This window comes from Microcaecilia unicolor, chromosome 1, assembly GCF_901765095.1.
Source record: "Microcaecilia unicolor chromosome 1, aMicUni1.1, whole genome shotgun sequence".
Lineage (NCBI taxonomy): Eukaryota > Metazoa > Chordata > Amphibia > Gymnophiona > Siphonopidae > Microcaecilia > Microcaecilia unicolor.
The window spans coordinates 575,791,221-575,813,317 of NC_044031.1; the positions used below are offsets into that span (position 1 = coordinate 575,791,221).

Here is a 22,097-nt window from a genome sequence, read left to right on the forward strand (position 1 = left end):
CACTACTTATCCCTAGGGTCTGTAGCTTGGAGTCTTGCTATCTTTTGAGATTTTGCCAGGAACTTGAGTCCTGGATTGGCCAGTCTTGGAAGCAGGACACTGGGCTAGATGGACCTTTGGTCTGTGCCAGTATGGTAATTCCTATGTCCTTTAGTAGCCCTACTGCTTCTCCTCCTCCTCCTCCTCCTCTTTATGAAACAGTGCATACCTCTATTCATGGACCTACTACCTGAGTGTGAGACAGAAAATTATTAGATGTAGACTCACACTGATTTCAGAGCACACAGATCTCTTTGCAACACCCAGCAAGTGCAGAGATAGGAGCTAACATCACACTTCAGTGACACCTGGGTCACAAGAGCAGAAATGCCAAGTTACTCAGTTCCAAGGTAGAGCTTTTGGGCAGTCCTGGATTTCTGACCACCCCAACCAGGTGCATTATGGAATTTGCAGCACCAATTTTAATGGCAGGATCAGACACTACAAATCCCACACTGCTTTGGGATGTAAGTTCAAAACCAAGACTGACCAAAAAAGTCTGTAGCCTGGAACTAGGCAACTTGGCATCTGTACAATAGTAGTTAGGGTTTCTGATTTTTGGATATAATCAGAAAACCCTGATAAAACATCTCCAATGGAGAATTTGGGTTTCCAGTTACAACCAAAAAAATCTGAGAAATCAGCCTTCCTTTGAGGCTCTGATGATGTCACCTGTGAGCTGCTGTCAGGGCTGGATGATGTCATTGAAGTGAGCCACTGAAGCAGAGTCCTTCAGTGGCAGTGGTAACATGTACCTTTGCTCCCACTTCTCTTTGCTTCTTTGTCCAGCGCTGATGCCAGTGAGACTAGGTCTGTTTACACCTTTCAAACCCTCCTGTAGTACCAACAGCAATACCAAATGATGATGCAGAGAGAGAGGTGTGGACAGTGGCATAAGCTACCACTGCAGTGGTAGGTAGAAGGGGGCTGGAGCTGAAACAAGGGGAGACAGATTCTGGGTCTGAGGGAAAAGGGGGACTGATGCTATTGCCAAGAGAAGAGGGCTGATGTTATTATTGATGTTGTGTCTGGAAGAAGTGTGTGCGGGGAAGGATTTATGCTGTTACTAGATTAAGGAGGAGGGGATAATATTTTTGTTGATGAAACTGGGAAAAGGTGGGGGGTTGATGCTGTTGATGGGACTGGGAGAAGGGGGTAATAGAAGGGGCTAATATTGGTGGTGGAGTTAGGAGAAGGAAACTGGCAGTATAAAACCACTTAAAAATTCTGGGTTGGGTTATTGAGTGGAATCCCACCTACAAAGTGATACAGTTTTCTCATGACACCATAAAACCCTATTTTTAATATAAGCTCCTAAATTTCAAAAGATAAACACCTAGGATCAGAAACCCCAATAGTAATTCATGGCAGAGAGAGAGAGAGAGAAAGATCAATTAGCCCATCCAGTCTACCCAGTTTTTCCTTATTTCACTCATTTAGAATACATAATTATTCGTCATCTCACGCTTGGTCTAACACCCAGGCCTTTCTTCCCTTCACCCCATACCATGCTACCTAGCTTTGTAATTATCTAAATAGCTAAAATCTAGCAAGGTTGTTACCCTAACTTCTGGCAGGTTACGGCCTTGTGACTTTTTGAGCCAGTTCTGGTCACTGTATCTCAAAAGAAATATAGCAGAATTAGAAAAAGTTCAAAGAAGAGCGACCAAAATGATAAAAGGATTGGAATTCCTGTCATATGAGGAAAGGCTAAAGAGATTAGGGCTCTGCAGCTTGGAAAAGAGACGGCTGAGGAGAGATATGATTGAGGTCTACCAAATCCCGAATGGTGTAGAATGAGTAGAAGTGAATCCATTTTTTACTCTTTCAAAAAGTACAAAGTTATATAGAAATATTTTTGAAACAAATAGGAGGAAATATTCTTTCACTCAATGAATAGTTAAGCTCTGGAACTCTTTGTCAGAGGATGTAGTAACAGTGGTTAGGGTATCTGGGTTTAAAAAAAGGTTTGGATAAGTTCCTGGAGGAAGAGTCCATAGTCTGTTATTGAGACAGACATAGGGAAGCCACTGCTTGCCCTGGGACTGGTAGCATGGAATTTTGCTACTATTTGGGTTTCTGCCAGATAATTGCAACCTGAATTGGCCACTGCTAGAAGCAGGATACTGGGCTAGATGGAGCATTGGTCTGACCTACTATGACTATTCTTATGTTCTTATGATACCTGGTCACCAACTCATCAGCATGAATTGAGCTGGTTGCTATGAGCCTGTGGCCTGCTGGTTCTCATACTCCATAGCCTGCTTTCGTTTGTAGGGTTGCTAGATCTTGCTGCTTTATTTGCACCTTCTTTTCTCCTGATCACTTCTGCTCCTTGTCCTGCCTGTAAAGGGAGTGTGAGGTAGCTTGTTTGCATTGCTGCAAAGAGGCAGCTGGCCTTTTCTTATTGTTTGCATAGCCAAACAATTTAATCCTCTACTATAGCTACTCCTCTTTATCATTTCTATAGCACCACAACTGTATTAATACAGACCACACAATAGCTTTGGCTGGCCTCTAGGAACCACTTGAAAACTATGTGGTTAGCCACTCTGTGTGTGGCTTCATCCCACTGTGTGCTCTTAGTTTAAAAGAATGACAGCATAAAATAAAATACAATGCAGGAACATACTGTAACATCATGTTTAATCAAAAAGGCATGAGAAGGAGTCTAAATGTTGTACCTCATGAGTATTGGAGCCTTGTGCCTGAAAGGAGACAAGATCTCTGCTACCATATAAAGTTCAAAATGCTGTAATTTGAAAAATAATTTTTTTAAATGCTACTTTCCAGAAGCTGGCCAAAGTATTATAAATATTTGCTAGTGTAAGTCAGTTTTTGCACATTTCTATTTAGTGACAGTCGATTTTCTTTTACAATAGTTAAACAAAATGCCACAAAAGTCAATTTCAGGAAACGATGCATGTAGTTCACACTGATGATGTAGCATGAATAACAACAGAACATTAATAAGCCAGTGTAAGTCTACTCAGCAATTTTACCAACCACCAATGGATTTGATAAGGAGAAAAAAGATTTCAGTGACTATAAGGCACCTAATAAATGGTAATCCAAAGTCTTACATCAGACCCATCTGTAATACTTTGAATGAGGGTTGGGGATAGGCTTTTGGATTATATAGTTAGATAAAGTTACTAAGGTGGAATAAAACTCTTTATTAAACACAAAAGCAGAAGCTTATTACTTCAGAGGCACAAAAAATAAGAAATAAAGTCTCTTGAGATTCAGAGGCAATCTTTTACATAGGCTTGTAGCTGACAGGTCCAAAAGCATAGTCTATACAATCTCTCGGCAAGATTGCCCAATTGCTGGTCTGTCTAACCAGGCTTCAAGAGCAGGATTCTCACAACTATTCAAGTCAAAGTTTGGCCTACCTGAGCCATAAGTACTGAAGGCATATGCTGTAGAGTGGCTTCTTCGTTCCCTGGACCTCTTTAAGCTAACTCTGGCCCCGCCTTTTATACTTTTTGGCGGCTGTCATCCTGGGCCACTTCATCTTTGGGCGGGACTATGGAGCTTAAGATGGTTCTGACTCTGTGAGAGAGTATTCTTAAGGGAAAGGAGCAGTGTCCAATAGACTTCCTCACACATCCTCTCTTCAGCTCAATCATGTCTGGTTGAGCGTCTGCCATTTCAAGGTCCACCTCTTGAGACAAAATTCAGCATTAGCGTACTCCCGGCCCACCTGATATCGCACCTGAAAGCTGAAGGGCTGGAGTCTGAGGAATTACTGCATGATGCGCGCACTCATTCTTTGTGGTGAGCCATCCACTTGAGGGGTTTGTGGTCCATGATGAGCAAGAAGTGTTGCCCCAATAGATAATATTGGACTGTCTTCAAGTCCCACTTGACAGCTAGGAATTGCCTTTCAACCACAGCATAATTCCTCTGTCTAGGAAACAGCTTACAGCTAATGTAGGCCACAGGATGTTCTTCACCCTCCGCTCCTTGGGCTAGGATGGCCCCAAGCCTAATTTCTGATGCATTCATCTGCACCATGAAGGGTTAGTTGAAGTTCAGGCTGAGCAGCACTGGCTCTGAACAGATGGCCTCCTTCAAAGTCTGAAAAGCAGTATCTAGTTCTGAGGTTCATTGCACCTTTTCAGGGGCTTTCTTCTGCAGAAGGCGGGTTAGTGATTCTGCCTTCTCAGCAAACTCTGGGATATATTGTTAGTAATATCCTATGAGCCATATAAAGGCTTGCACCTGCTTCTTGGTCTGGGGAACTGGCATCTGGGTGATTGTTTCTACTTTCCAAATCTGGGGTCTCACTTATCCTTTTCTGACAGAGTACCCAGGGTATTGGACCTCTTGTCCTTCCAGGAGGAGATTTTTAAGATTCACCATCAATCTAGTGGTCTGTAAACTATCCAGTACCACTTCTACCTGGATGAGATGGGTCCTTCAATCTTTACTGTAGATGATGATGTTGTCCAAGTAGGCAGTTGCATAATCACTATATGGCTTGAGTAGGTGTTGAAAGGTGGCCGGAGCTGCATGAAGACTAAAAGGCAATACAGTGAGCTGGAAAAGCCCTTCGGGCATTGAAAAGGCAGTCTTTTCCCTTGGCAGTTGGAGTGAGGGGAATCTGCAAATATCCTATGGTCAGGTATAGGGTTGAGATGAACCAGGCTCCTCCCAGCCTCTCAATGAGTTCATCGAACATTGGCATCAGATAAGCTTCCAGTTTCAAGATAGCATTCACATTCTGGAATTTGATACAAAACTGGATGCTCCTGTCCAGCTTTGGCACTAGCATAATGGGGATGCCCAATTACTAGCCAGCTCCTCAATAACACCCAGTTCCACATCTCAGCTACTTCTTTTGCCACAGCTTGATGCTGGACTTCCAGGATTCAATAGGGTCATTGCTGGACTACCACTCCAGGTTCAGTGATAATATCATGAGTTGCAAGGTGGGTCCAGCCCTGCATTCTGGAACAGAATGTTCCAAGTCAGTCTTCTGTGAGGCAGAAAGTTGATCCCCAAATGGGACTTGTAGGGGCTCTGACTGTTGGAACCTCCAGTCCAAATTATCCCTTTGGACCAGCGCCACAGTCACTGGGATCCATTTCTTTAACAAATTGATATGAAAGACTTTTGCCTTATCCCTCTGGTTGGGCCACTTTGTAATTGTCAGGTCTTGTCTTCTCTACTATTTCATAAAATCCTTGACACTTGCATAATAGCTGCTTTCTGAGGTTGGCAGGAGGACCAAGACTCTGTCTCCCAGCTTGGAATGTTCTCTGCAAGGCCTTCTGGTTGTAGGCTTGGGCTTCACCTGTCTGAGCCTTCTTCAAGTAGAGTTTTGCTCAGCCTTTCCTGCATGTTAAGCACATGTTTGGTCATGTTCCTGCCTGGGCTAGGGTTTCTCCTTGTAGGCTTCCTGAACAATGTCCAGGATTCTTCTAGGTCTCCGAGCATATAACAATTCAAATGGAGAGAATCCTATCGAACTCTGAGGCACCTCCTGGACAGCAAACAGTACATGTTGAGCATGGTATGTACATCTCTAGACTTCCAGTCCCTTCACACTGCTCTGCATGCCCTTCTTATCTCCTGTCTGGATTATTGCAATGTCATCTATGCTGGCCTTCCCTTATCTCAACTTTAACAATTTCAGACACTTCAGATCTATATGGCCCTCTTCTTCTGCCATGCAAAAAAGTTTGTGTTTTACTGTTGTTAGTTCGCTTGCATTGGCTTCCTATAAAATATCAAATCTCCTTTAAGATCCTTGTCCTTGCCCATAAAGTGTTTTTTGAGAATGATCCCATTTATCTTGCCTCTCTAGTTAGTCCCTATACACCTTCACTTTAACTTTGGTGTATAGATGCCAACCGACTCACAGTTCCATCTCCTAGGCAGATCCATTATGAGACCACTCACCATTGCGTATTTTTTTTATTCAGCTCCAATGCTCTGGAACAATCTGCCAAGGAACATCTGTAGTGAAGAGTCATTTATTAAATTTAAGGCTCTGCTTATGACATATTTTTTTGAACAGGCATTTGACTAAGGGATGTGCACCAACCTGGAGTCAGATCCCTGCACTTTAGTAAATATTGTAGTGCAATATTCTCTTGAGTGGATGTGTGTCCTCTGTCCTGTATGTTTACTGGCATTCCTTTTCCTTTATGTTTTCATATGATTTATTTTTAGTGTACACCACCTAGACCCTTGTAATGCTTGGAATGGGTGGTATAACAAGTCTTAAACATAAACATTATAAAGAATAAAATGGAACACATAGACAAACATGGTTTAATGGGACAGAGTCAGCCAAGGGAAGTCTTGTTTCACCAATTTGCTTCATTTTTTTGAAGGAGTAATAAAGGTGAGCAAGTTGATGTAGGATATCTAGATTTTCAGAGAGCTTTTGATAAAGTTCCTAATGAGAGACTCCTGAGAAAATTAAAGAGTCATGGGATAGGAGGCAGTGTTCTGTTGTGGATTAGGAATTGGTTATTGGCCAGAAAACAGATGGTAGGTTAAATGGTCATTTTGCTTAATGGAGGAGGGTGAACAGTGGAGTGCCACATGGATCAGTACCAGGACCAGTGCTATTTAACATATTTATAAATGATATGGAAATCGGAACAACAACTGGGGTAATTAAATTTGCTGATGACACAAAACTATTTAAGGATGTTAAAACATGTAAGGACTGTGAAATATTGCAGGAGGACCTTAAGAAATTGGAAGTCTGGGCATCCAAATGGCAGATAAAATTAATGTGGACAAATAAATGCAAGGTGATGCACATTGGAAAGAATAATTTGAATCATTGTTACCTGATAGGTCCACCTTGGGGGTCAGCACCCAAGAAAAAGATCTAGGTGTCATTGTAGATAGTACACTGAAATCTTCTGTTCAATGTGCGGTGGCAGCCAGAAAAGCAAACAGGATGCTAGGAATTATTAGGAAGAGGATGGTGAATAAGATCAAAAATACTATAATGCCTCTGTATCAGTCCATGGTGTGACCTCACCTTGAGTACTGCGTTCAGTTCTGGTCGCCATATCTCTAAAAAGATATAGCAGAATTTGAAAAGGTTCAAAGAAGAGCGACCAAAATGATAAAGGGGATGGAACTCCTCTCATATGAGGAAAGGCTAAAAAGGTTAGTGCTCTTCAGCTTGGAAAAGAGACGGATAAGGGGAGATATGATTGAGGTCTGCAAAATCCTGAGTGGTATAGAACGAGTAGAAGTAAATCAATTTTTTACTCATTCCAAAAGTACAAAGACTAGTGGACACTCAAGAAAGTTACATGAAAATACTTTTAAAACAAATAGGAGGAAATATATTTTCACTCAATGGATAGTTATGCTCTGGAACTCTTTGCTGGAGGATGTAGTAACAGTGGTTTGCATATCTGGGTTTAAAAAAGGTTTGGACAAGTTCCTGGAGGAAAAGTCTATAGTCTTTTATTGAGACTGACATGGAGAAGCAACTGCTTGCCCTGGGATTGGTAGCATGGAGTGTTGCCATGATTTGGGTTTCTGCCAGGTACTTGTGACCTGGCTTGGCCAATGTTGGAAACAGGATACTGGGCTAGATGGACCATTGCTCTGACCTAGTATGGCTACACTTATGTTCTTATGTTGATTTGGATTTTTCCAAGTCCCATCCTCAGGGATCTATTCTATCTCCCACCCTGTTTATTATTTTTATTTCCCCATTGGCAACTCTCATCCAGTCTTTGGACCTCAGTGACTATCTATAGGCAGATGACAAACAACTTCTAATAATGCATGATAAGTGGGATGACAATTTTCAATCTGAATTAGAACATAAGCTTTCTACTGTTGCTACCTGGTTGTCTGATTATAAACTCTCCTTAATATCGGTAAAACTGAAGGACTGTGGGTCTCTTGTTGACTTGTTGGATCAGACAGTAATATCAATTAGGGAAGAACCCCTCAACTTAGGGGTACTGATAGATAACTTGTTATCATTTAAACACCATGACTCAGTGTTTTGTTGCTTAGCCCCTAATCTTTGGAACCTACTCCCAGCAGATATCCACTGTGGCCCATCTCTACAAAAATGTTAAGCTCTGTTGAAAACCTGGATATGCTCTTCCTGATTATACTCATTGACAGATTTCTGCTTCCTAACTCTAAGGCACTGGCTTCCTGTACTTTCTGTTAGTCTTCTTATCATCCCTTACCTATTGTGTCCTGCTGCTTGTCTGTCCTATGGTTAATTATTGTTATGTTACTACCCCCCTCCCGACCCCAAGCCAGCTGAACACATAGCTAAGTGGGCATAGTTAGGACTACTTTTTGTGTGGTCCTATTTACCCACTTACCTGTGTGGGCATCAACACTGAATACTCCTGGCAATTGCATAACTACTGGCTCCTCCCAAATTAGAACCCATAACACTTTGTACGAGCCATTACAAAATGGCAGTTAGCGGTTAGGTGCTTCTGAATATCGGTGGCCAGCCTGCAGAGTGCCCCTCCTTCTTGCTTAAATTATTTTGAATATTGACCCCTACCTTGTTGTCTGAACAGCTCAACCTCTGTAGCCCATATATCCCATATTTTGCAGGGGCTGATCTATTATGTACTGGCTTCAGATGTTATGGCCAGTCCTATTAGAGCAACAAGCAGGTCTCAGGAGTAGCCTGGTGGTTGATGCAGTACACTGTAAAGAAGGGGACCCAGACCCATATCCCACTCTGGTTCAAAAACCTACTGTACCCAGATATAAGTGACACCTGCAGGCATAAGGGCTATTGTAATGGTGTACAGTTGGGTACAGTAGGTTTTTGGTGGGTTTTGGAGAGCTCACCGTACAATATAAAAGGGTAATGGTGAAATGTGTACCTGGGACCTTTTATGTGAAGTTCACTGCAGTATCCTCTAGGATGCCCCATTGCTCTTCTGGGATGTCTGTGTCAATGAGGCTTGATTAGCAGGAGACAGCAGAAGCAATGCTTCACCCATTATCTGGGCTGAAGCCAGTAGGTGGAGCTTGTTGCCCTATCAATTACATTGTTGTGGGAGTAGCAACATGGCAACAGCTGCACTAGGGAGAATGAAAACCTCCTTGGGTGGACTGACTTCAGCTTTGTGATGTCATGCCATCTCCTGTTAATTAAATCTCCTTGGTCTCTGGCCAGTCTACCCCGTATGTTTCAATGGCTTGATTTTGTGCATTTTTTCCTTGGATATTTGTTTTTCTGAAAATGGGCACAAAAGAAAAATACACCGAGCACAAACCATCTAAAAACATATAGAAAAGGGCCATTTTCAAAACAAAAAGATGTTTTTCAGGTTTGAAAATGGCCATGTTCGCCACTTGATTTTTAGACGTTTTCAGCATAACATCCAAAATTGGATTTAGATGTCATATTGAAAATGCTTCTTTAAGTATTCCAGTGGTTAATCATGAAGAAATGGAACCTGTGCAGCGTTCCAGATTCAACTCTGGCCACATGTACTATGTTACCATGTGTGTGCAATTTCCGTTCTGTGTGACTGCAAGAGGGATGTGGACCTGGGAAAGCCATAGGTGGTTCAGCAGTGTGCCTAGAACTTACACACACATAGAATATCAAATCAAATTACAAAAATGAAAAATAAATTTTATATGCCACCAAAATCTCCTTTCAATTATGCACCTAACTGCCTACAGTTAGGCCTGTGCATTTCCATCAGCCATTTGGTTAGCGTAAAAGATTGCACACACAGTTAGGCGTGTAACTGCTATTCTATAATGTTACTGGCACTTATTACCACTGAGTAGCCCCTCCCCTGCCTTTAGGAAGTGTAGAGTCTCACAATATCAAAGCCTACTGATCAAACCTGAGGTACATGCATGCTACAATTTAAAGGAAGCCATAGTCTTTAGCTGCTGGTTGAGGACTGCAGTTGCTGAATAAAGGCTCCTGGCATCCTAGCCCTTGCTGAGCATGTTGCAATGGAACAGGAAGTCCAAAGGAGCAAGAGGAAGCTGCTGAGGAAAGAAAATCAATAATTCACGCCTAATAAAAGTTCTTCTGAGGATAAAATCATGCTCCTAAGCCAATATCCACATACTGCTTATATACTGTGTTTACTCTAAACTAACATAGCCAATTTTCAGTCATGTATACCTGGCTGCCTTCTAAAAGAGATGGGAGATAGGCTTGCAAATTCTTTTAGAGGCAAAGTTCACTGAGACAATAATTCTTACAGCATATTTTGCTCACTGGCATGGCTTTAATCAATTAGAGTTTTCTTGTGCTTTTCCACTCAGTCCCTGGACCAGCACTGGAGACCTTTGTGGGAGATGATATTACCAACATGCTGATCGTGAACCTGCTGAGTGGGACAGAATACAGTCTTAAAGTGTTTGCTTCGTACTCAACGGGTTTCAGTGATGCCTTAACGGGTGTGGCTAAGACACGTAAGAATGGCTCCATCTTTTTCTCACCTTCATGATGTCTTAATATTTTAAGAGGGAAATTCTATATATGGTGCCACTCATTGCATGCTATTTCTGTGCTGAATTATCAGTGTGAATAAAGCATTCTAATGGATACAAAGAACTGAAAGTCTGGTTGCCGTATCTCAAAAAAGATATAGCGGAATTAGAAAAGGTTCAAAGAAGAGCGACCAAAATGATAGAGGTGATGGAACTGCTCCCATATGAGGAAAGGCTAAAGAGGTTAGGGCTCTTCAGCTTGGAAAAGAGACAGCTGAGGGGGGAAATGATTGAGGTCTATAAAATCCTGAGTGGTGTGGAGCAGATGGAGTTGAATCCATTTTTCACTCATTCAAAAAGTACAAATATCAGGGGACACTGAATAAATTTACATGGAAATACTTTTAAAACAAATAGGAGGAAATAGTTTTTTCACTCAAAGAATAGTTAAGCTCTGGAACTCGTTGATGGAGGATGTGGTAATGATGGTTAGCTTATCTGGATTTTAAAAAGGTTTGGACAAGTTCCTGGAGGAAAAGTCCATAGTCTGTTATTGAGATGGACATGGAGGAAGCCACTGCTTGCCCTGGGGTTGGTAACATGGAATGGTGCTACTAATTGGGTTTCTGCCAGGTACTTGTGATCTGGATTGGCCTCTGTTGGAAACAGGATACTGAGCTAGATGGACCATTGGTCTGACCCAGTATGGCTATTCTTATGTTCTTAAAAATGGCAGATAGGCTCAAAAACACACTCATCTATTTATAAAATAGTGCATAAGTGTTTCCACTTGGATCTGAAAAAGGGCTTGGGTGGGACAAGGGGCATTCCCTTAAAATGCACGCAGTATTATAGAATTCAGGGGATCCGTGCCCAACCTGCACAGCAGGATTTATACTTGGTTTCAGTTGGTGTAACTCCTCGCACCTAAAGTTGAGCATGAATCCAAGTGCTATGGTGCTATTCCTTAAAGGGCGCCAATACAGGAATGCCCATTATAGAATACTGTTCGGCGCCAAATTTTTAAACACCATTTCTAGAATTTCCCCCTAAATGTATATAAACTATGTGTGCTCATGCAATACTATCCAGAGTAGCTCTTATTATCAGAGGCCAGAGCATTTAACAATAATTTATGTGGAAGGAGCGAGGCTGTGGAATGGGCTCCCAGATCAAATTCACCTATTGAAGAATGATGGTCAATTTAGAAAATGTGTGAAGGCATTCCTTTTCAGGGAGGCCTTTGGTGTTGATCTGAAGGCTTGGGGTTGTTTGCTATCTTTGATTTTTGTTTCATTTTGCTGGAAGAGCAAATATTGTTATTGATCTGTTTTTATTGTGTATGTGGAAATTGTAAACCACCCAGAAAGTTTGATAGCGCAGTATAGAAACTATGTAATAAATAAATTAAATAAAGAAACAATGCCTTCTGTAAGGGTACAATCACTATTAAAACATGAGAGAAAAAATGTAAAATGTAGTTTTCCTGTAGGATAAAAAAGTAAATAACACCACTGCACAATTCAGATTTGGTGAGATTTTACTCTTCATTCAATACAGCAGAATCCAGCTGGTATTTAGGCTGGTTCTGACATCCATTACCGAATGTGTAATTAACTCAGATATCAGTCTAAAACTGATCTCTATTATTTCTTACTTTGTATAAGCTGATATTTATACTGCGTTGGCTGATATTCAAAATAGTGACTGGAATCAACACCAACTATGTGAATGCTTTTTAAAAAAATCTGTGGTAGGTCTACAGATACATTTGTCCATTATATATACTGAATGATCAAATTATCCATTTGGGAAAAGGGAAGTATTGTGGGGTTGATGGAGGTGGGAAAGAAACATATGTTCAGAGGCAAACTCCAGCTGCAAAACATAACATTTTTTGCCAACACCCAAATTTTATTTATTTATTTATTTTATTGCATTTGTATCCCACGTTTTCCCACCTCTTTGCAGGCTCAATGTGGCTTACAATACATTATGGATACTGGAAATAGAAGAGAATCTACATTTGGTTTTACAGAAGGATTTTGGGTTAAATGGTAGTAAAATACAAGATAGTGGCAGATGATGTATAATTCCTAGAAATATATCTTTATGTCTAAAATTGGGAGTGTATTTTCAGAGAGGCACTTACACATGTGTATCATTGAAAATATGTATAACATTAGACATGTAAAGGGCAGATCTATGTTTCAATCACTTTTTATTGACCAAACAGAAGCATTACAACAAATCAGTCTGAAACAAGAAATACAAACAATATGCACCTACTAACAGTATACTATGACTACACACACTTTCAAATAAACTCACAATCCAATACCTCAAACTCTTCCCCCTCCCATCCCACCTTGCCCCTCCTCTCTCACACTGCAAGAGTAAGCAAAAAAAAAAAAAAAGTAATAATAATACTAGAATCGGTACTCAAAACCATGACTGGTTGAGGATTCTACTATGAGCCGCTGGCTGCAACGTTGTCCAGAATCTCTCCCATATGTGTTGAAATTTCTCCCCACGCACTGAAGAGATGTCTTGTATATCCAGTCATTCCATGGAAAGCAGTAAGATGAGCTGTGTCCACCAAAGTGTTTGACAGGTTTGGGCTTTTGACAGCCCAGACTTGTCAAGCAAGTGCAGGAGAATGTGCGCGAGCAGATGCCCAGGCACGATCCTCTGGCACTTTTCCCCTGATGATCAACGCTAATATCTCACCTAAATTAGCATGTTATTAGCGTTGATCATTGGGGATTTAATTCCCCATGCTGTCCCGGCGCTATTTTTAGGGTGATGTTTCAGAACAGCATGGGTAATTGATCATCGGTGTCTAAGAGAGGTCAATAAGTTGAGTCTGAAGGATTTTATAGAATTCCCCAGTGAATCTATCAGGACCAGGGGCAGAACACAGTTTTGGCGCTTGAATAGCCCTTTGAACCTCTTTAGCAGAATGTGGATGGTTCAATGCCTCTGTCTCCTCAGGCGAGAGCTGAGGCATTTGGGACTCCTGTAAATAATTAGTAGTTGCACATGGATCTACCACATTCTCATCACCAGCAGCATACAGCAACCTAAAATGCTGAAAAAACACCTTGGCAATTTCCTCCATTTTTGAGGTGAGCTCCCCTGGCCGCTTTTGAATAATGGAAATGTAACGGTATGGAATCCAAGATTTAGTGATCTGTGCCAGCAGCTTACCGGACCTATTGCCATATTTAAAATATTTATGTTTCCGATACAGCAGCTGGCACGTAGTCTGTTCATGGAGTAACCCATTAAGGGCCGCTTTTGTGGCCATAAGGGATTCGAAGAGCTCAGGGGTAGGATGACGAATGGAATGTCGCTTCACAGAAAGTTTACTGTCGAATTCCACAATGCCTCATGAGATACATCGATTGCAAGCACTAACATAAGCAATGATGTCTCCTCGAAGCACTGCCTTAGCCATGGGCCAAAACAATAAGGGGTCATCCACATGCTGCTGATTATTCAAAAGAAACTCCTCCCAGCGAGAGACCAGATATTTGGAAAAGTCTGCAGACGTGAACAAAAAAGAGGGAAACCGCCACCCTGGCGAAAGACAAAAGTATGATGAGGCCTCGATCTCAACCCACACCATCATATGATCAGAAATTTCCTCTGGCCCTATTCTGGCAGAGGAATTTCTACTACTACTACTACTACTAGTACTACTCATTTCTATAGTGCTACTAGACCTACGCAGCGCTGTACACCTGGAGAAAAAATTTTGATACACAAAATATAATCTAGTTGTGACATAGACTGATGTGCCCTCTTTGTTACGGTTGTGGCCATGCACCCGAGTGCAGATTCACCTGTCTTCCAGGTGACCATTCTCTGCGGCTGCTGCGGACTGCTTTTTCCCTGTTTCTCAAATCGTGTTCCAGAGATTATTCCAGTCCTACTCTGATGTTCCAGTATTCAAGCCTCATTCCTGATGTTCTAGTATCCAAGCCTCACTCTGGTGGGTCAGTGTGTTTCAAGCCTCTTTCCTGAAGTCATGATATCATCAGTGAAGGCTCTCATAAGGAACCTGAGGACATTCGGACTTTGTCTTTGCAACAGAGGTTTTCAGATGATTTCTTGTTTGTGTGCTTTTGCACTTCTAACCTCTTCTTGTCTGTGTGTGATTGTTGCACTTCCAGCCTGTTCCTGCTTTGTCCCTGCTTTATTCCTGCTTTACTGTGTTCCTTTGTATCTTGTCTAGCTTTCTCTCTGGTCTATAATCTTGCTCTTGCTTTTCCTGCTTGTCTTCAGTTCCAGTCCTGCCTGTTACAGCCCTGTTTGTCTTCAGCTCCTGTTCCAGTCCAGCTTCAGTTTCTGCCTGCTTGTGTTCAGCTCTAGTTCCAGTTCTGTCTGTTCCAGCCCTGCTTGTCTTCAGCTTCAGTTCCTTCCCTGCTTGTCTTCAGCTTCACTTGTGCTTGTTCCAGTCCTGCCTGTCTTCAGCTTCAGTTCCAGTCCTGCTTGTCTTCAGCTTCAGTTCCAGTCCTGTCTGTTGCAGCCCTGCATCTCTCCCAGCATCTCTCCAACAGAACTGGCGAGTAGTCCTGAAATAATAAAACTTTCTCCCCCTCAAATTCCAAGGTATCGTGCTGCTTTCTGTAGAGCTGAAGTAATTCATAGTAACATAGTAGATGACGGCAGAAAAAGACCTGCACGGTCCATCCAGTCTGTCTTATGTGCATAATTTAAAACACATGCAACAATTGCCCAAGGCCGCGTGGCTCTATCTCTTTTGTGGCCCACACAGTGGGCCCTTTCCATACAAAAGTGATCCTTGAAAGAAAGCACAGGGAACTGAGTCACCAACCATTCTTCCAAATGGCATGGGAGCAGGTGATCCCAAACCCTCTTGGGTAGCCCTACAATACAAATGTTGTTGTGTCTCAAGTGATTCTCGAGATCATCTAGCTTGAGGGCTTGATCCTGCGCATCTGCCTGAAGTTGTGCAATCTGAGTAGCAGTCGACCCAGATGCATCCTCTATATCAAACCCCCGCAGTTCTAGTTCCCGGGCCCTTTTCTAAGACCCTGCAAGGAGCTGTTCAAAATGCTGGAGCTGGTTGGAGAGGCGAAGTAGCTGTGGTTCGATTGCCTGGGTGACGGCTGCAGTAATCTGTTGTAGCTGCTATTTAGAAAATTGAAGAGAGTCCTCTGGTTGAATGGATGCCATCTTTTTTTTGTCAGTTTCATGGTTTTTGCTTTGCACCTTTCTCACTGACTTAGAAGACATGACAGCAGCATCAGGCTTGGATAAAAATTTGTCCATATAGTCCCACTGTTGTCTACCAACAGGTAAGTACACATTACCGAAGAAAAAACGCCTAATAGAAGTGTTTGGAGGGATCCTCCAGACCACAGCAGTGACATGACTGCCCTGCTCACAACGTCAAGTGGTCTCTGAAGGGGGCAGTTCTATAAAGGGCACCTAAATTTAGGTGCCAGTTGCATACCCTGACTTTTAAAATAGGCACACTTACACGCGTGAATGACATCACAAATTGTAATTGCGTGCATATGTGCTAGGCCCTACTCTATATAACAATGGCGTGATAGTTACATGACGTGTAACAGCATATGGGCTGTACCATTGGGTGAAGCATGGACATGCCATGGGCACTGAGCATAGAAATGCAATCACCTTATAGAATATTATCAGTTGTGCGCCTTGCATTTTCCCATAAACCAAATAAAAAATTTCATCATTTGACTATATAAAAATGACATGTAGGCTGATGCTCCTGTTTGGTTAACAAAATATCCACCTGAACAGATGTCAGAATTTTTTCAAAAGTAAAATAAAGTATCCATAATGGTTACGCTCGTAGGTGCTTCACAATAAGTTGGTAGTTGTTGCATGCAGTATGCCTAGTTGTAAAAGAGAGTGGTATATATTCAACCCAAGCAATCTCTGCAGTACCAGGGCACAAAGAAGAAGGGCTGCTCCTGAATCTTCTGAGATGGACCCTTTCAGGGGTATTTTCGAAAGAGAAGGGTGCCCATCTTCCGACACAAATCGGGAGATGGGTGTCCTTCTCTCAGGGTCACCCAAATCGGCATAATCGAAAGCCGATTTTGGGTGCCATCAAATGCTTTCCGTCGCGGGGACAACCAAAGTTCCTGGGGAAGCATAGCAAAAGGTGGAACTGGGGCGTACTTAAGAGATGGGCATCCTCAGCCGATAATGGCAAAAAGAAGAGCATCCCTGACGAGCATTTGGCCGACTTTACTTGGTCCATTTTTTTTCACGACCAAGCCTCAAAAAGGTGCCTGAACTGACCAGATGACCACAGGAGGGAATCAGGGAGGACCTCCCCTTACTCCCCCAGTGGTCACTAACCCCCTCCCACCCTTAAATTTTTTTTTTTTTAATTTTTTTGCCAGCCTCTATGCCAGCCTCAAATGTCATACCCAGCTCCATGACAGCAGTCTGCAGGTCCATGGAGTAGTTTTAGTGGGTGCAGTGCACTTCAGGCAGGCAGACCCAGGCCCATCCCCCCTACCTGTTACACTTGTGGTGGTAAATGTGAACCCTTCAAAACTCACCGGAAACCCACTGTACCAACATCTAGGTGCCCCCCCTTCACCCCTTAGGGCTATGGTAGTGGTGTACAGTTATGGGGAGTGGGGTTTGGGGGGCTCAGCACTGAAGGTAAGGGAGCTATGCGTCTGGGAGCAATTTCTGAAGTCCATTGCAGTGCCCCTTAGGGTGCCCGGTTGGTGTCCTGGCATGTGAGGGGGACCAGTACACTACGAATGCTGGCTCCTCCCATGACCAAATGGCTTGGATTTGGTCATTTTTGAGATGGGCGTCCTCGGTTTCCATTATGGCCGAAAACCGGGGACGACCATCTCTAAGGTCGACCATCTCAACATTTAGGTCGACCATCTCTAAGGTCGACATCAATGTTGAGATTTGGGCATCCCCGACCGTATTATCGAAACGAAAGATGGACGCCCATCTTGTTTCGATAATAGCAGTTTCCCCGCCCCTTCACGGGTCTGTCCTGCGGGGACGCCCTTAGGAAAACTTGGGCGCCCCGTTTGATTATGCCCCTCCATATGACTCTGGGAGCCCTTTCCAAAATTGTTGCTTGGGGACTCTGAAGTTGAACTGGTCAGAAAGTGTTAGCATGTTTCTATGCCCCATAACAGATTTATATCGGGGTTCTTATTAACATACCAAAGTACCTTAGTTCTGCATGCAAAGCATCTAGTCCATGTTTTTATTTTAGTTGACTACTTCACTATTTTGTACTGTGCATGGTCAGCTACAGGAAATTTCAAAGCTAGTTCACTGTTGCTAACAAATTTTTATTTGGTTTTCCACATGCTTGCAGCAGGATATCATGATGCAGTATGGTACGATGGCAGTTCTTGTTTTCATAGTGTGTTGTTCTAAGAGTTAAGCAGGGTACAACTGTTTCATGGATTGTATTTTTATTTCAGTGGACTTGGCGGTGACAAATCTGGATACATATGAAGTGCGAATGACTAGCATGTGTGTTCAGTGGGAGCTCCATAGACATGCAACTGCATACAGGGTTCTCTTGGAATCACTCTTAGGTAAGTGAACAGCAAGACTGTGCCATCAAGCCCCTGCCAGTTTTCATACTATTCCTGTTTCACTTTTTTTCTCATTCTTGAGTTCTTGGAAGAAAGAGCACTGCTATTCGATTTACTGGCATCCAGGTAAGGAAAATGCATTAAATTAAAACTGGTTGCATGAGCTGCACTGTGAGTCATACATGGAAAGACAGGGTGTACTGTCCAGAAGAAAGAAAGGGCAGTGGAGGTGTTAGGTGGCTAGATCTGAAAAGTTTTTCTTTGGTGTATCCTGGATTACGCACTTTTCTATGCTCCTTGAATTTAGATTAATTTACAACCATGTTATGAATTGAGCTCTTGTTAGTAATGTTGTGGCTCTGTAACATATACATTAATTTATATAAAGTTGAATTCTATAGTCATGTATTAGGACAGTGGTTCCCAAACCTAGTTCTGGAGGCACCCCAGCCAGTCAGGTTTTTGGGATATCCACAATAAATATTCATGAGAGATATTTGCATGCACTGCTTCCACTGCATGCAAATCTATTCATGAATATTCATTGTGAACATCCTGAAAACCTGACTGGCTGGGGTTCCTCCAGGATCAGGTTTGGGAACCACTGTTTAGGACTAATACATCCAAGTTATGACAAAGTCTGGCCCTGATTTTCTAATGAGCATTAATGAGTTAATGTGGGTTAATGAATATGCACCCACATTAGTTTGAGTTAAGCACATGGGGTAACTATAAAGCAATAAAAACAGAACATACAGAACTACATGGAGGTATACATGCCTAAAAGGTAGGCACATTTAAACAGTGAGCCTACTTTTAAGTGACCCGAGAGCAGGCATTTCCACGGGGATGTATTGTGAGGCGAAGTTGCAATGCACGCACATTTTCTAAAATGTGCACCTTCCTTGGAACAAGTGTAAGCTTGTGCACGGGGATCTGTGTGCTACTGGAACTAGTTCTGGGAACCTATTTTATAAGGGTGCATGGGCACCTACGTTGTCTGTAGGCTTAAACCAGTTGTCTTTTTGGACTTGTTACATAGGCATCAATTATAAAAATTACCTCTATAATTAGTTAATAGGCTCCATTAAGAATAATGAGGCTTGAATTATTTAATATGCACTTAATTGCTTTAATCGAGGTTAGTTAAATGAGGCTATTTATTTGTAATCAACATTTTTCTCACCACCTCCCTCCATTCCCACCCCCCTGCTGACTGAATAAAATAAAATGGTGTCTGGATCACTTCAAAAAGAGTCTGGAAGGAAACTGCACTTTACCAAAGTCTGGCCAGCGCAGAGCAGCCATGGCTGACAGTCTCTTCAGAGCCAAACTTGTCAACAACATATTAAGATGCTGAGATTTTAAGCATTTCCTCTTACCAGAATGCCAATATGAAAAGTAGTGACATGAGTGAAATGGTGAAAGTACTTGTATATAGCTGTAAAATAAAAATAGCAGGAATAGGACTAGATAAAAACCCCTTTGCACATTCTAAAGAACTTGCAAGATGAAATTGATTATATGTAAAGACCGAGGAGCCGATGCAGAAAGCTTCCCCGTGTGGTTACTGCGGATTTAACTCAGTTTTACCATGGTATAGCAATACAGAAAGGGTTTCAGTGCAGGTGTTAACTTGCATGGAAACCCTTACTGAAATTGCATTGAAGTGAATGCAAATTTTATTTATTTTATTTATGTATTAGGATTTATTTACTGCCTTTTTGGAAGAATTCACTCAAGGTGGTGTACAGTAAGAATAAATCAAACATAAGCAATAGATAATTACAGCAGTAATAATATTCAAATAATACAAAGTATGGCATGGAGGGGCATAATCGAACGGAAACGCCTATCTCCATGGGCGTTTATCTCCGAGAACGGGTCCGTGAAGGGGTGGGCTGAACTGTATTTTCGAAAAAAATGGACGTTTTTGAGCTGGGCGTTTTTTTTTTTTTTTAGCGATAATGGAAACTAAAAACGCCCAGCTCAAAAACGTCCTAATCCGAGCCATTTGGTCGTGGGAGGGGCCAGGATTGGTAGTACACTGACCCCCCTGATATGCCAGGACACCAACTGGGCACCCTAGGTCAGTGCGGTGGACTTCAGAAAAAGCTCCCACATGCATAGCTCCCTTACCACGGGTGCTGAGCTCCCAACCCCCCAACCCCCTCCCCCAAAACCCACAAATGTACAACACTACCATAGCTCTTAGGGGTGAAGGGGGCACCTACATGTGGGTACAGTGGGTTTTGGAGGCCTCCCATTTACCAGCACAAGTGTTACAGGTGGGGGGGGGGGGGGGGGGATGGGCCTGGGGCCACCTGGCTGAAGTGCACTGCGGTACCCACTAAAAGTGCTCCAAGGACCTGCATACACGCAGGCCTCTAGGACTGGTTGCTGCTATATAACATTGGCACACCAGTTGTCACCTGAAGACTAATCTCTCCGAAAACGTCCTTTATTGGAATAACTGCCTTTACTCACAGTTAACTGCAGATCAGAGGTTGTGCCCCACTGGCAACTAGTCTCCCTGGTACTGAGATGAGCAGTAGGTCAGAGCTGGCAGAATGCTGTACAATGCCCTCTTTCAGCCACATTCAAGGGAAGAACTAAGTTCTGTAACGTGGCTAACACAGGAAAGGGAACTAAAACTGGCTTACAAAAATGGCCACTACCGCATGGACTACAACAGGAAACAAAACAGGGCACACTCTGACCCAGTAGGCAGGGGGAAAAGCACCATGGGAGAAGAGCCTACCAACTACCAACATTGTGAGACTGTAACACAAGCTAATGAAATCACGGAGCCCAATACCCTACACCCACCACAATGCAATGCTGATGTGACCCTGTACAGCACCCGAGAGCCACATCTGACCCATGGAAAGGCTGTGACAGGATCGAACACATTCTGCTGTCATGGAGGTGGGTACAGCATTTGAGGCTGGCATACAGGCTTAAAAAAAAGTTTTTAAAGTGGGTTTTTTTTTGGTGGGAGGGGGTTAATGACCACTGGGGGAGTCTGGGGAGGTCATCCCCGATTCCCTCCAGTGGTCATCTGGGCAGTTGGAACACTTTTTTGGGACTTGTTCATGAAAAAAAAGGGTCCAAAAAAAGTGACCCAAAATTGCGGTAAAAACGCCTTTTTTTTCGATTATCAGCTAAAGACACCCATCTCTCCTTGGCTGATAACCACGCCCCAGTTCCGCCTCCACCACGCCTCCGACACGCCCCCATCAACTTTATTCGTTTCCGCGACGGAGTGCAGTTGGAAACGCCCAAAATCGGCTTTTGATTATACCGATTTGGGCGCCTTTGCGAGACAAACGTCTATCTCCCGATTTAGGTCACACTATAGGCGTTTTTCTCTTTCGAAAATAAGCTGGATAGTATACTACTTACAATGTCAACACAATACGTAATAGAACATTTCAGTAGACAGCGTATTGTATAAGCAAAGATGGAACATATAGATAGGTAAGAGAGTAAGAAGAGTTAGAAAATAAGGTGACTAATTTAAAGAAAGTTGCACATGAGGCCAGAGAGATGATTAAATGTTTTCTTAGCTAGTGTAGGAGTGGATAAACATGTCCTACTGCAGTATGTGCAGCCTGTGTCACTCCTTGTGTGTAAGTGTGAGACTAAGCAGTTAGTTACTTCTTCCATTAAAGTCCTGATTGAAGAGCCAAGCTTTCACCTGCTTTCTGAAGTAGAGATATAAGGGAGTGCATTCTGGAGTGTGGGGGCTACTCCGGAGAAGGCTTGCTTACAAGTATCACATTGTGTAATGTCTTTTGGAGAGGGTGTGGTTAAGGACATAGGCACCGACTCTGGGGGTGCTCGAGCACCCCCAATATTTCACCCACTGGAAGTTCCCTTCGCCAGCCCAGAATTTTAAAAGTCCCTCCCTTCAAGTTCCAGGCCCCCTTCCTCTGAATTTTAAAAGTCATCTTACCTCGTCGGGGTTACGGTGCAGTGAAAAGCATGCAGGCTCGGCGCTTCAGCCCTTCCCTTCTC

The 22,097-nt window shown here is 42.8% G+C and overlaps 1 protein-coding gene across 2 annotated transcripts in view; it reads left to right on the plus strand.

Annotated features, from left to right (window-relative positions):
- COL14A1 (collagen type XIV alpha 1 chain) overlaps nucleotides 1-22,097 on the plus strand; it is a 417,802-nt gene that overhangs the window by 198,396 nt on the left and 197,309 nt on the right. For both annotated transcript variants that reach the window (XM_030218565.1, XM_030218573.1), the window contains exons 22-23: nucleotides 10,312-10,461; nucleotides 17,961-18,077. In XM_030218565.1, the coding sequence (XP_030074425.1) occupies nucleotides 10,312-10,461; nucleotides 17,961-18,077 (267 nt within the window). The remainder of the gene's footprint in view (nucleotides 1-10,311; nucleotides 10,462-17,960; nucleotides 18,078-22,097) is intronic.